The 15,867-nt window shown below is 36.6% G+C and overlaps 1 protein-coding gene across 1 annotated transcript in view; it reads right to left on the bottom strand.

Moving 5' to 3' along the window:
• The window catches only part of PLXDC2 (plexin domain containing 2), a 401,250-nt gene that overhangs the window by 235,962 nt on the left and 149,421 nt on the right, over nt 1-15,867 (bottom strand). The window contains exon 2 of the mRNA XM_063100052.1: nt 554-765. Coding sequence (XP_062956122.1) covers nt 554-765 — 212 coding nt within the window. The remainder of the gene's footprint in view (nt 1-553; nt 766-15,867) is intronic.

Raw genomic sequence — 15,867 nt, 5'->3', positions numbered from 1 at the left:
CCACAAGTCAGCAACTGCAGGTGCAATTCCTGCAGCAATTCCTGCCAGCAATGCCCTTCTCTCCTCCCACTTACAGGTATCAACAAGGCAAACTCCTCTCAAACTGCCAGCCCCCTACCTAAATGCCTACTCCTGAGCAACGCCTCTTTGACAACACCTCATCCCACAATCCCAAGAGAGGTTGCACATGCTCTCCTCCATGCCACACGACAGCCTGAATACTTTTTGTGTACATGTCACATGGTAGAGGGATGATGTGGTTATGGCATTTAGACTGTCTTACACAATGAATTCCTTGAGAGCAGCGGCTGTACCATCCCCTTGCTGTCATCAGCACAATAAGCCCATGCTTGTCTGTTTCATGAGTATATGAGTAGTGGATGAGTAAATGGCTTAGCTATTATATTTATTAATGAATTGAATTGTTCTTTTTAAAAAAATGTCCAAAAGCTCTAGATTGAGATGAAAGGACAACTTATATATATGCAGAAGTTAGGTATCTTACAAGAAATATATCACCCATGCAATTCAATGACCCAGGTTATTTATCTACCTCAATCTGGGTGTTGTTGTCCTGCCCATCATCCAGTAGCAAGTCCGTAAAGCCTCTGGGATCTGGAGAGTCTTGGCCCATGCTTGCTCGGTTTGTGTCTACTGCCTTGAGAGGGTCCAAGTTCCTTTTCCACCTATGGCTGTATGCATGTGAGTCCACTTCCACCTCCTCTTCTGTTTGAGGGAAGGCCTGAGCAACTTCATACTGCCAGTCTGTGTGAAAAAGAAAGAAAATATGTTACCACTTGGTAGGAATCCTACATATGTTATCTTTCACAGAGGAAGAAATAATTCTACTAGTCATGAGAATAGGAAACTCTCTTCTAACAGTGAAATCTGTATACGTGTAATATGTTGAGTTGGTATGAACATCTCTGAGTAGAATACAATGGCAGAATACACTAGAGTTGTGACAGTGGTTAATGTGCAGATCTCGCAGAGTTCCTAGAACAGATGGACAGCCCTGAAGCAATGCGTTTTATTCCCTTCCCTCACTCCATCTATACACACACTTCATCAACATTCTCTAGCTGTTCTGAGAAAGCAAGCTAGAATCCAAACAAAAGAATGAAACCAAGTGACTTCCAGCTTATTTGAAAATAAAAGTCAGACATTATGAAGTTGTAAGCTTATATTTATTTCACATGAGTCATGCAGGACAGCAAAGAGACAACAATATATTTGGATGGATTAAATACCATGTGGAATTATCTTCATGTAAATGTGCTAATCTACCTTGTAGCTTACAAGCTAGACTTGGTTCACTTCCTAACTCATTTAAAAAGCAACACCCTCAGGAGTCATCACAAATGCTCCTGTTCAGTTGTGCTGTTCTCACCTTGGAATCTTGTCAGGGTGGTAAAGGATGACAGTGATAGGCATTTACAGAAATGGATGGGAAGGGAAGGAGATCAAATCACAAAGGTATTTTAAAGCCATCTGCAGGGAACTGGCCTCCTGACCCTGCTACTACAGAAGGGAAGATTAGATTTAATCATCATTCCTAGTCTTTCATTTCAGTAGGTCAGCAGGGGAAAGTGTACCTCAGTACTGGAAATTCAGTTTCTGAACAATTAGAACAGCCTCCTTCCACCTGACCATTACCAAAAGATGTGAATTGACAGGCTCTATAACTGGTAGGGCATGGGTTAAAAAAGGGCTAAGACAGCAGTGATTTAATTATAGCTGGGATGTTCCCCTCAATACAAGAACATGTCAAGAAACCAAAATGTACTTAATGTAGCTTATAATGCCATTGAATTAGCTACTTAGAACTGTAAGAACTAACTTAAGTTGACCTCTACTAATCATAGGTGTAATGGTCTAAAATATCTCCCTTTCAACTGAGAAAGGTGCTAATAATTCTTCCAGACAGAGGATACTCTTTGGTTTCCAAGGAAACTTAAAAACTCTCACTCACTGCTTGATGACTTAATGGATAGATCCTAGAGAGAAATGCTACCCTAGCATCTACCATCTAGACATATCCACGGACTCACAGAATATTGGAGCATATAAGACCTCAGAGACCAACATAGCCAAACTCCACAAGGTGAAGCCGAAGAGCCAGAGAAATGCAGCACAGTGCTCAACTCATTTAATTTTTGTGGGCTGAAAATAACTCATGTATGTAAGTCTGGGTTGAACATGGTCTTCTTCCCCCCAACACATGGTAAGTGCTCAGTAAACATGTCTAATCAGGATTGTCATCATCACTACAGAAAATGCTTCTTTTTTAACACTGTTGTCCCTACTGGCCATTGAACATGATTCAATAAATGTTTATTGACTGATTAAATACATGGATGAATGAATTGTTGATAGTCCCCTTGGATCAAGAATCATAGTGCCACCAGGGCCACTGAAGACCCCAAAAGAATGCACTCTTGTAGAAACTGAGAGAAATGCTTAATTGCAGTAAATTTTCACTTCTGCAATATGCTTACTTGCAGTAATTTTCCTCTCTTGAGACATGCTTGCTTGTAGGAACTAACAGAAATGGCCAGTCTTGTGACTAACAGCTGCAATGGACTTATAAAAAAGAGATCATCTGCCGGAACAAGCCCAAACTAGCAAGGACCACGATGGCCTCCAGAACTAACCTTTGTGAACCTTTTCATCATTATACTCTCATTATAATATATTACCATGTTAGACTCCTTCCCATTGGGGGTGGAGGGGGGCACCAGATGCTCCAGACCAAAGAAGGGAAGAAAAGTGGCATAAGCAGTTCTGGAAATCGCCAGCCCTTTTCTAGAAACTGAGTGACATGGTCACCACCCCCACGACCACCCAAAGCCTCTGACCCCATAAAACTTTTCTCACAGAACCCTTCAGAGAGAGAGGGCATTTAGAACATAAGTTTCCTTTTCATTCCCTAATCATGAAATAAAGCTTCTGCTTTGTTGAGGTGTGCTTGGTTTTGTTCCATTGGCTCAGAGGACACTAAGTAAGAAGATCTTATTTGGGAGGATCTGTAAGGACAGGAATAGACAGAATTAAGTAGGGAAAAAAATTACTGTGTGAGGATTCAGAGACCTGGGCTGGAATTTTTTCTGTTAGTTTTGCTGATTGTGGGATCCAGCATAACTTTAAAAACTCTTTGTGTTTAGTTACTCCATATTTTAAACAGGAATGAAAAAATCTTACAGGTCAAAGCAGACAGCTTTTCCTGAGGATGTGCCAGGCTCTAAGACTTATGATTCTAAGTAAAGCGATATAAAGCAATTTTATTTGCTTTATCTATATATCCTGCTTCATTACCAAAAATATATGAGGCAGCTTACAACAAAGGTAAGCAATAAAATTTTATAACAACCAGATAACACCTCCTAGCACAACTCTTAGGTCAACTTCAGAGACATCAGCCTTGCACTCAGGGTGGGAGCTCTTAGCAAGTTACACCATTGACAGCTATGTGAATACATAGTCATGTGGGAACAATTCGAAATCTATACTGTATCCTTGTTAGACTGTCAATCTATATAAGAAATGATAACAAAAATAATACAATAAATGAATTAGACAGTCCCAGAGAAAAAAATGGTATTTAAAAAAACATGCACACAAAGGGAATGGCTTCAACCAGGGCATGTCAGCCCTCTAAAATGCAAATCAGGTAAAAAAAAAAACATAAAACTAAAAAGAATTAGTCTTCATTAAAATTTTCAAAACAATTTCAAAGCAAACTCTTGCTTTCTCTTAAATAGGTGTTATTTTCTCTTCCCTGATGTTAATTTTACTGCTTTCCTTTTAGCTATTATTATGTAGGGCAAAACAGTACTTTCTATAATCTCCATTGGGCTCAGTAACCTCACACTAGGCCCCTTGAGGGCCTGGAACAGGGCAGGGTGTAGACGAAATGACTAATGTTGCAGGAGCCTTCTATATACGATTCAATGTCTATTTTTAAACTTCCTCAACTCCCCTTACTCATTTTTCTCCCTGCTTCCTTACTTGAGAGAACAAATGAAAAGAAGCTTCAAAACTTAGGACCTATAAATCCTGATTTCTCACCTAAGTTGAAATTTGAGAAGAATAACTAATGTGTTGAACTCTTGTCTTTGTAGTGAACATTCAAACTTATCCTTTAGAGAAATAGTGTATTTCCTAGACAAACAAGAAATATGAGAGTTCACCACCACCCAATGAGCCATAAAAGAAATTCTCAAGGAAGTCCTGCATCTGCAATCCAAAAAATGATAATCACTACCATGAATACATAAGAAGAAACAATACCCACTGGTAGAACAAAAATGAAAATGAGAAAGAGAAAGAAACTGTACCCTAACACTTCCAAAAACCAACAAACACCAAAGACAAACAATAAAAGGGAAAGAAAGAAACACAAGATATTTAAAACATCCAAATGAAAATCAATAGAATACCAGAGGTAAGACAATACCTTTCAGTAACAACTGTAAATGTAAATGGATTATATTTCCCACTCAAAAGACACAGACTGGCTGATTGGATCAAAAAGCTAGACCTAACTATATGCTGTCTACAAGAGACTCACCTCATCTATAAAAACACACACAAATGAGAATGAAGGGATGGAAAAGGTATATCATGCAAATGGAAATCAAAAATCAATAGTAGGAGTAGCTAGTCTTATATCAGATAAAATAGACCTTGAACCAAAAACTATAAAGAGACCAAAAAGGTCACTATATAAAGATAAAGGGATCTATTCAGCAAGAAGACATAACAATCATAAATATACATGCACCCAACATTGGGGCAACCAGATATATAAAGCAAACAATATGTTACCTAAGAAAAAGAGATAGACCCAAATACGATAACTGTTGGGAACCTGAACACCCCTATCTGAACTTTGGAAAGATTATCTAAGCAAAAAATCAAAAGAGAAACACAGGATTTAAACTATGATCTAGACCAATTGGACCACGCATATATCTACAGAACATTTCATCTAACCACAGCACATACATTGTTCTCATCGGCACGTGAAACATTTTCCAGGATATACCACATGTAAGGTCACAAATCAAGTCTCAATAAATTTTAAAAAATTGAAATAACCTCAAGTATCTTTTCAGACCACAATGGATTAAAACTAGAAGTCAATAACAAGTGAACCTCTGAAATTTATACAAACACATGGAAATTAAACAACATGCTCTTGAATGACCTATAGGTCCAAGAAGAAATTAAACAAGAAATCAATCAAAAAGTTTCTTGAAAGTAATGAAAATAAAGACACATCATACCAAAACATGTGGGTTACTGCAAAAGCAATACTAACAAGGAAGTTTATTGCAATAATTGCTTACATCAAAAGAATAGAAAGATTTCAAATAAACAGCCTAAAGCTACACCTCAAACAACTAGAAAAACAAGATAGAAAGAAATAATTAAGATCACAAAAGAACTAAATGAAAATCAATAGCATTTTTATACTGCAACAACAAACCAGCAGAAAAAGAATCAAGAAAGCTAGCCCATTTACAATAGTCACCAAAAAAATAAAATACCTAGGATTAAATTTAACCTAGGAGGTAAGATATCTCTATAGCAAGATCTACAAGTCATTATTAAAAGAAATTAAAGAGGACAAGAGGTGGAAAGACATTCCATGCTCTTGGACCGGAAGAACTAACATTGTGAAAATGTCCATACTATCCAAAGTGATCTACAAATTCAATGCAATCCCCATCAAAATACCAATGACAGTCTTCACAGAACTAGGAAAAATAATCCTAACACTTATATGGAACAAAAAAAGACCCTAAATAGCCAAAGCAACCCTTAGCTAATAAAATAAACCCAGAGGCATAATACTACCTGACTTCAAATTACACTACAAAGTTATAGTAACCAAAACCGCATGGTACTGGCATAAAAACAGACACCCAGACCAATGGAAAAGAATAGAGAACTCAGAAATCAAATCACAAACTTACAGCCAACTGATCTTCAACAAAGTCACCAATAATATACAATGGAGAAAAGACTACCTCTTCAACAAATGGTGCTGGGAAAACTGAACATTCACATGTAGAAGAATGAAACTAGACCCATACTTCACACAATATACTACAATCAACTCAAAATGGATTAAAGACTTATGTATAAGACCTAAAACTATAAAACTCCTAAAAGAAAACACAGGGGAAACACTACAGGAAGTAGGACTGGGCAAAGAATTTATGAATATGACCCCCAAAGCACAGGCAACAAAAAGAAAAATAAACCAATGGGATTATATCAAACTAAAAAGTTTCTGCACAGTAAAAGAAACAACTAAGCGAAAAGACAACCTACAGAGTGGGAGAAAATATTTGCAAACTATGCATCTGACAAAGGATTAATACCTGGAATATAAAAGAAACTCCAACAACTTAACAGTAAAAAAACCAAATGATCCAATTAAAAAATGGGCCAGTGTGCTGAATAGGCAATTCTCAAAGGAAGATATAGAAATCACCAACAGACACATGAAAAAATGCTCAGCATCACACAGCATCAGGGAAATGCAAACCAAAACCACACTGAGATGTCATCTCACCCCAGTTAGACTGGCTATAATAAAAAAGACAGAGAATAACAAATGCTGGAGAGTATGTGGAGAAAGAGGAACCCTCCTACACTGTTGATGGGACTGTAAATTAGTGCAGCCATTATGGAAAATGGTATGGAGATTCCTCAAACAACTATAGATAGAACTGCCATATGATCCAGCAATCCCACTGCTGACCCAGTGGAATATACCCAAAGGAATGGAAATCATCATGTCAAAGGGACACCTTCACCCCCATGCTTATTGCAGCTCTATTTACAGTAGCCAAGAGTTGGAACCAACCTAAATGTCCATCGTTGGGTGACTAGATATCCCCTCATGAATAGATTAACACCTTGGTGGGTGGGTAGTTTCTGTGAGAGCTGGTTGTTTAAAGGACCCTGGCACGTCCTTCTCTCTTGCTTCCTCTCGCCATGTGATCCACCTGTACCCATGGGAAAATGTGGTATATATACACATGGAATACTACTCAGCCTTAAAAACTGAAATACTGCCATTTGCAGCAACATGGATGAACAAGAGAAAATCATGTTACGTGAAATAAGCCAGGCATAGAAAGAGAAATACCACATGTCCTCACTCTCAAGTGGGAGCTAAAAAATAAACAAATAAATAAAAAAAAAAAAAAAAGGAAAGATACAACAATCACAAAAATACATTTAACTTTCAAAAGGAGAGAACAAAACTGAGGTTACCAGAGGTAGGAAAGGAGGAGGGTATGGGAGGAATTGGTGAAAGGCCGTGAAAGACAATATCATTGTATAATGTTGAATATACTAATTATCCTGATTTGGGCATCACATATTGCACACAGGTGTTGATATTTTACTCTGTACCCCACAGATATGTACAATCAACTATGTTACAATAAAATATAAAAACAAACAACAGCAACAAAACTCATCCTTTAGCAGGATTATTGGGGAATGGTTAAGTTAGCATACAGGTAGGCCTCTTATGCAAAACATGCAATAAATGCTTACTCTAGCACTTACATGGGAGGTCCTCATACAGCTGTCAATTTGGGTTTTTTCCCAATTTTTAGCAGTGTTTTGTGATTTCCTTTTTCATTCCATCACCATGGACAGCTATTACAGACTTCCCTTGGCTTGCCTCCAACATCTATATTCTTGCTCCTCTTAGAATATGCTACCTCAAACTTTGAAAATTGATCACTTGCTCGCTCTAATTGTGTTTACAAGGAAGAAACAGGATCTCAGGAAGCACCTGAGGGCTTTTCTAATGACAAAATTTGTCAGCTTTCTGGCCTGGCCTCCTTTTGGTTGCTGGTTTTGGTTGCCATTTTAAATCTAATTCTTTTTCTCAGGTTATGTTATGAATAAGCAAGTCTACCCGATTGTGCCTATAGGAAATGATCCTCTATGTTCATGACTCAGTACTCCATGGTTCATGAAGACAAAGGCATGAAATTGGCTTAGATGTTGAGCCCATTTCTGAATGATTTTTAGAGAAGATAAAACAATTCAAAATGGGCTTTTTACAGAAATAAGGATTAAGGAAAATTAGAAAAAAAAACCCCACAACTTGGTTATCTACACTGTAAATTACTACTATGCATATTACAGGCTTTGAAAGTCATAAAAATATTTTAAATTATTCATTAAATTACCACTAAAACTAATCACTCGGAAGCAAGATGTAGGGGTATACGTAATGGAATTTTTCCCATCCCAGCTGTACTGAAAATAAAAGCAACAGGAGGGATCTCTGAATAGTCTAGTGGAACAGATTCCACTATATGTTAATTAAACCACCAAAGGAAAACCTTCAAAAATAATTTTCTCTAACATATTTGGCTGTAGTCATTAATCAAATAACTCTTGGAAACATTAAATATATATAATGACTCCCACTTTGATATAGAGAGAAAGCTTTAAAGATGCACATTTCCATACATACAATATATAAACTGATCTGAACACATTCTTGAGATATTTTATTTGATTATAGTGGCAGATAAACTATTACTGAAGAAGGTTTTTGTTATTTTTTCAGAACATTATTATGAAATCCTATAATGTTCAGTTAATCTGAAAGTAGAACAAGAAACTCATGTGTTTCCTCATACTATTCCTTACAAAGATTGCAAGTTTCCTTATGCCATCATAAAATGTAAAATAACATAAAATGAAAGCAAACACAAAAAGAAAGAAAGCTGTGCTGGAGAGGATGTTTACATTATGCCTTATTCTAATAATACCTTGCATTTAACTAAAAATTACATTCTGAAAACATTTTAACCCCCTGTCTTGAGGCCTGCATACAAATTATACACAAAGTACGTTCCAAAGTAACTGCATAAATTGACATGCATCCTATATAATTAGGATCTATCACTACTGCACTTTTGACAAACACTTTAGTCTTCACTTTACAAGCGAACCAAATCATCACTGTGAATCCTCTGCAGAAACATTCAAATTGTTCACTGCAAACAGATTTACTGGTTTGATTCATCTAAGAACAGTTGAAAATATTTGGCTAAAGTAGACTGCCATATGGCTTTGCATCTCAATTTACTGCAAAACTGAAGAGGAAATATACAAAATACCTATATCCTAGGTTAAGTCCATTAATGAACTGACTACCCCAGTTGGCTTTGGGGTTTTGACTGATAGCATTACAGAGTAAGACAGCTATAGAAGATAAAGCTTACAGAATGTTTTGTCAAGGATATAAGGGACTTGAGTGGGACCTAGATATCATATTTATTAAAGCTCCCCAGGAGATTCTCGGTGCCTCCTGGACTGAGGACTGCACCATATTTTGTGCCCAACATAGGTGACCTAGGTATCATCCTCTTGCCACCTAAGAGGTTGTAGTCAGAAAAGAGAAGTGGAAAATTTGAAACGGTCTCTACTATCTTCAAATTCTTCCCCTCTAATCTTTTCCCCACCTGCTACCAGAGACACCTTTCAAATTTTCCACTTCTCTTTTCTCACTGCAACCTCTAATGGCTCCTTACTGTGCACCCAAATATAACACACTTCATGTCATGCTCCAACAACTCCCCTATCTCTTGCCTCCCCCCATCATGCCCTATGCTCCCCTCATGCAGACTTTCTCAATAATCTTTTCCCCTACAAAGAATATAGTTACCTTTGCATAGAGAAAATCTCTTCCCCCTCCCCCAAACCTTTGGAAAATCTTACAACCCCTTCAAGATCCAGCTCAAATACTGTCTTTTTAAATGAATCTTCCCTTCACTCCCCCTAGAAGTGCTAACTGAGTTTTCTTTTATAACCCATTAACTCCTTTTACCTGACTCTTTAAACACTCTATGCCTAACCCCACTTGAATGTGAGATTGTGTAGAAAAGAGTTAATGTAGCAGGCCTAAGACTGCTATCCTCAAGAGGTCCTGTTTGCAAGGTTGGCCCTTGGCTGGCATGTGGGAACTTAGATTTCAGGAGGGTTTCCATCATTCCTAATGTATTAGTCCATTTCTGTAGCCTATAACAGAATACCTGAAACTGGGTTATTTATAAAGAACAGAGATTTATTTGGCTTACGATTCTGGGACAGCTGCATCTGGCATAGACCTCAGGCTATTTCTACTCATGGCAGAAAACAGCAGGCCAACCCACAGGTACAAGTGGATCACATGGAGAGGAAGCAAGAGAGAGGGAAGAATTACCTGACCACCAGGGTGTTAATCTATTCGTGAGGTATCTGCCCTCATTACCCAAACTACTCTCAACATTGCGAAGTTGGGAATCAGATTTTGACATGAACTTTGGCGGGGGCAACACATCCAAACTTTATCACCTAACTTATATAAGTGGCTCACTGTTATCTGGGCAAACAATATGGTTGATGCCAAAACACCTGTTCTCCTTCTGGGAGCCTGGAATTTTGGTACATGTCAGACACAGGAAGCTATATGACCAGCCCCCAATAAAACATTGGGGACTGAGTTCGTAATGAACTTCCTCTGACAGACAATATTTCAAATGTGTTGTCAAAATTCATTGCTGAAGAAATAAGATGCATTCTGTTGTGCCTAGAAAGTGCTCTTGGAAACTTGCCCCTGGCTTCCCCAGACATGTCCCATGAGCCTCTTCCCATTGCTGATTTTGCTTTATCTCCTTTTGCCATAATAAATCATGAATATCACAACCTGAGTCTTGTGAGCCAACCTAGCAAATCACCAAACTTGGGGGTGGTCTTGGGGACCTCTGACACAGAGATGTCTCGGGATAGGGACTCTATCTTATTTATATTTATTGCCCCATCAGTACAAGCATAGACATTAGCATATAATAAGTATCCAAAGCTTTTGAATGACACATTAATTAATGAATGATTGACCAGGTCACTGATCATCTGAGACAGTGTCTTAAAAGTTTATGCATACAATTGCTTGTCCAACTTTTTAAGATTTTAACCATGTTTCTGAGTAGTCAAAGAAAAAGGTAGAAGAAGGAGAAAACAATGGGTAAACAAATCTATAAAAGTCTCTGTTTATCTGAGATGAGCCTGAGTTAAAAATAGCTCCTTGGCCAGTTGGGTAATGTTCAGCAACACATGTGCTTGCAGTTCATCATTTCTGTCCTCTTTGGTTAATAAAATCAAAAGAAATACAACGTATGTCTTTGAAGAATGTGGTCATAGCACAGTGAGATTGAAAAGCTGTGAAGTAGATGAAAAGACAACAATTTTAAGTTGCAAGTGGAAAATAAGCAGAGAATTACTCTAGAAGTTTGAGGCATAAGAGTTCAATCTCTGAGGCAGCCGAGAATTAGAACCAAAAGGCTGACAGCCAAGATGCAGGTGCCCTGAACACCCCCATTCTCTGCCCATGCCCACCTCTGACCTCTGAATCACTGCAGGGTTCTTGGTCATCGTAGGGTATTTTTTTTGGTGAACAAGTAGCGATTACATTGTATGGTGTTTAATATCCTAATTGTCTTGATTTCAGCATCACATATTGCACACAGGTATTGATATGCAACTCTGTACTCCACAGATACATACGATCAACGATGTTGCAATAAATAAATAAATAAATAAATAAAGCTAGATAGACCACTGGACTGTTCAATTACATGAACCAATAAATTCCTTTCTTGTGTAAGCCTAAAAAAAAATTAATCAGATCAAGAAAAATATTAGAAAATAAAATGAAATGGGAAAATCTAATGAATCAAGCACTCAGTCCAAAATATTCGAGACACCAATTTACACTTTTATAATTTAATGTTTTATAATTTTACATAAAAAATAAAGACATTTAAATTTTATATGGAAAAATGGTAAATAATCCTGTGAAAAACATAAAACATGCTCAGCCTTATGAGTGATCATTAATAAAATTTAAGACTGCTTTAAGATACTGCTACACACTTACAAAAATATTTAAAATAGACAGGGCTGGTCAGTTAGCTCGGTTGGTTAGAAAGTGACCTTGTAACACCAAGGTCAAGAGCTCAGTTCCCCAACAACAACAACAAAAAAACCACACACACACCAAAAAACCAAACAAAATAAATAAATAGAAAAAACAAAACCATGTTAATGGTTATAAAACAAAGGTGTTTTATATATTGCTTCTAATAATAGGTTAATAATAACACTAATAATAATAACTAACCCCAATTTAGGGTTAGCTACATGCTAACTGTTCTAAGCATTTGCATACATTAATATATTATCCCTTTTTACACATAAGGAAATTGACACATGTGAGAGGTCCAGTGATAGGCTGGAGAAGTAACCAGAGCTGGGTCCAGAGGCTTGGTCTTAACTACCAGCTAATTTGCTTCTGGTTAATCTTTCAGGGGATCAATTTAGCAATCTGTTACCAAGCCTAGTGATATAACAGAAGAAAACAATTTAAAAGAAAAAAATAGTCTAGGCATAATGTGCTATTTAAGACAACAAAAACATGTAAACAATCTAGCATGTGAAAGCAAATAAGGGATACGGTATCCCATCACATTGACTCTGTTAATATGAGGAAATGAAAGTGTTCATCTAAAAGCAGGGCAGAAAGTAATTGCACATTCATATTGAACATATTTTTTATTATATCTTGAAAGGCTTGGGAAGTACTTTAAAATAAATATTTAATCTTCTTGTTAATTGAGGATTTTCTGTTAACTACCTAGTAGAAACCAACTAAAAGGAAAATGGAATCCCTTCAAGTAGAGTCCAGCACTCGTTTTACTGAGATGCTGATAGCCTCTAAAAGGACGACTCTGAAAGAACTGAGGTTATCCACTGTTTTTTCACATAAATCTGTCAGATTTAAGGAATACGCTCATTTTGACATAAGCCCTAATCTATAAATAGGAAAAAATATATATTTAATTAAATTTGAGACTAGTTTAATAGGATCCTTGCAATTTTTCTACAGAGAACATTGCACTGTGAACCCAGAAACCACAGAGAATTTTTAGGTATGTCACCTCACCCCATCTGCGAAATGACAGGGGGCTGAGGCTTTATAGACTTTATGGTCCCTCCCTGCTATAAAAGTCTACTATTCTGCTGTTTAGCTAAATATCTTGTTAATAATAAAAGACTACCATTCTACTGTCTAGCTAAATATCTTGTTAACATACTTTAGGCTATTTGGGATCATATATTAAATATTCCACGTGTACTTTCAGGTTTTCTATTTCATTTATGAAAATTCATATACTATGATAGTTTAGTGGCTCCATAGCACAATAAAAAACTAAAACTATTTGGCAAAATACCTTAACACTTCTATTCATCTTTACCCATCCTAAGCTGCCCTTGTTTCCTGTGTTGGGAATGGCTGATATTAAAAGCTAAGTTCCAGTGCATGAAAAGTGCAATTCTACCAGCCAGGGGAGATGGAAAACTTTGTAAACAAAGACCAGTCATGGCCAATAGCCTCGCTGGGGAAAATGTGAAAATTTGGAGCCAGAACAGGCCAGATGAAACCAATTGTGATAACGGTGCCCCCTGTCAGAGATGATCTCCAAATGCCTAGGGCCCAAATCACTGAGGGCCTTCTATTAAATTAAGGCTGCCAGATGTCTGATAGACTCAATCTCATTCCATATTGTCATCACCCCATATCCAGTTTGTGAGGTCAGAATCCATAATGATCCAATGTTGAACCCAGCTGACTTATCCAATACCACAGATGACAGCCAACACATGTACTTCTATCAGATTGTTTTGTAAATTGTATCTGATTTAAATCAGATAAATCATGCCATTACCAAAATAGCCCCAAACTTCTATAGGTTAAATGTCCACTAGAAATTCATAAGGACTTGCACAAGCGGCCAGAAACACCTGTAGATTTCTCATCCCAAAGTTATCTCTATTGTTTATTGTTGAAAAATGTATGACTCTAAGGTTTTAACTGTGTCTGTAACTTTGAGCAAGTCACTCAACTACTCTGGATCATTAAAAGATGACTTTAGTAAGTGGAAGACATACCATATTCCTAGAATCAAACCCAGCATTATTTTTCTGAAAGTTGACCATGCAATTCTAAAGTTCAACCTGAAAAACTAAATGACAAAATTCACTTCTGCCAGCCACCTCTCCCCAGAAACATGAGCAATGCCCTCTACCTATCTAACAACTAAGCAATAAATACCTGGTCTAACAAGGCCATTCGGGCCCTGCTCAGCCCTATGGCATGGTCTCTGTCCATTATGATCAACCAGATATTATTAGTCGTTAAATGTTAAAGATCATTCCTGAATAAAGGTGAAAAATACAACTAGGAAATTTACATTAATGAACTTCTTGCTGTATGCTAGGCTTGAGTATACAGCGTAAACTAGTAGATACAGTCTCAAAATGCTCACAGTGTAGTTGGGGATTAGTCATTACACAAAATACACAAACATACACAATGGAAAGCCATTAAGGAATTTTGAAAGATAAATAAAATAAAATAATTCTATTTCCGTTTTATATAAATTTTAAAGACCAGCAGGAAAAACATCAATAAAACGTATCAAGATCAATACTATACATATCTATGCAATTTTTTGTCCTACAAAATGGCAATCACATGATTTATCATAATAAATACAGATGCATCTACCAATAAGGAAAAGATTATTCCTCAATTTTAAAAAAATGAGCAAATACCATACATAGATAATACACTCAGAAGAAAATATTAATACTATAATAAATAAATTAAAATGTTTAGTATTATAAGAAGTCAAAAAATGCAATAAAATACAATTCTTTTCTCTACTACATCCATAGAGATTTAGTGCAAAATTGTTCTGTCGGTATTTGATAGGGTGTTTTTTTTAAAACAAGTATTCAACTTTCTAATCTATAGTGTTATATCTAATAATATTAGTGGAATTCGAATTTTAATCAAAATTACACCTGGGCATTTTTATAAGTCTTCCAGGGTTTGATACTGTGGAGAAATTCTTAGATGTGTAAAAAGATTCATGAATTAGTATAAAAAACCGTATATAGCATGATTTGAAATAGGAAAAGTAAAGATATATATACATATATGCATATACACAAAAGGAAAAAAAAAAACAGTGATAAATACACTACAGTATTATCAGTGCTTTTCTCTGTGTTATGCAGGTTGGCCACTAGCCTTTAGTCTGTTCCTTCAGGATATCTGTATTTTATACATCTTCTGCAATGTGTTGCTCCTATAGTGAGTGGGAAAAAGCATCATCTCTACTTGTTTAAACATCAAGGTCAAATATTCCGACTTGATGAAGGCTTTCATCACTACCTTTACTTCATTTTCCTATGAAGAGCTGTTTTAATGTGATCTCAGAACTTTTTCCACACTTATTGCTGTGTTCTTCTCATTATATTATAATTATTGATGAAATGACATTCTTCTACAAACTAACATGAGTTTATCCAGGGGAGAGGAGGAGCCTTGTCTTTATTCATCATTGTGCTGTTTGCTATTATAAACAATGTTCACTAAAATTGCCCAGGCTGTCTGTTTCCCTGGGCCACGTCCTGACATAGCTGGGTGGGGGCCTGGAGAGTTCCATGACGGCAGCTCTTGCTTGAGACAATCTTACTTCTCTTCCTAAAATTCTTAGCCTTGAATACATAGATACGTAGGGTTATTTCTTGAGAAACTTAGATGCAGCCTCTCAATTTCTGTGCAATTTCCTACACTTTTCACACCTTTTTTTCTGTATATGAGTTCCATCAAAGAAAAGGTCAGAATTATAGCACTATAACTTCTAAATCCTTTAAAATGTTCAGAGTCATACAGTGAAAAGAGTAATACCCCCAGTTATCTACTTC

The sequence above is a fragment of the Cynocephalus volans genome, chromosome 6 (assembly GCF_027409185.1).
Source record: "Cynocephalus volans isolate mCynVol1 chromosome 6, mCynVol1.pri, whole genome shotgun sequence".
In the NCBI taxonomy this organism is placed as follows: Eukaryota; Metazoa; Chordata; class Mammalia; order Dermoptera; family Cynocephalidae; genus Cynocephalus; species Cynocephalus volans.
The sequence above is the reverse complement of the archived record's forward strand: the minus strand, read 5'-3'. Positions and strand labels throughout refer to the sequence as shown.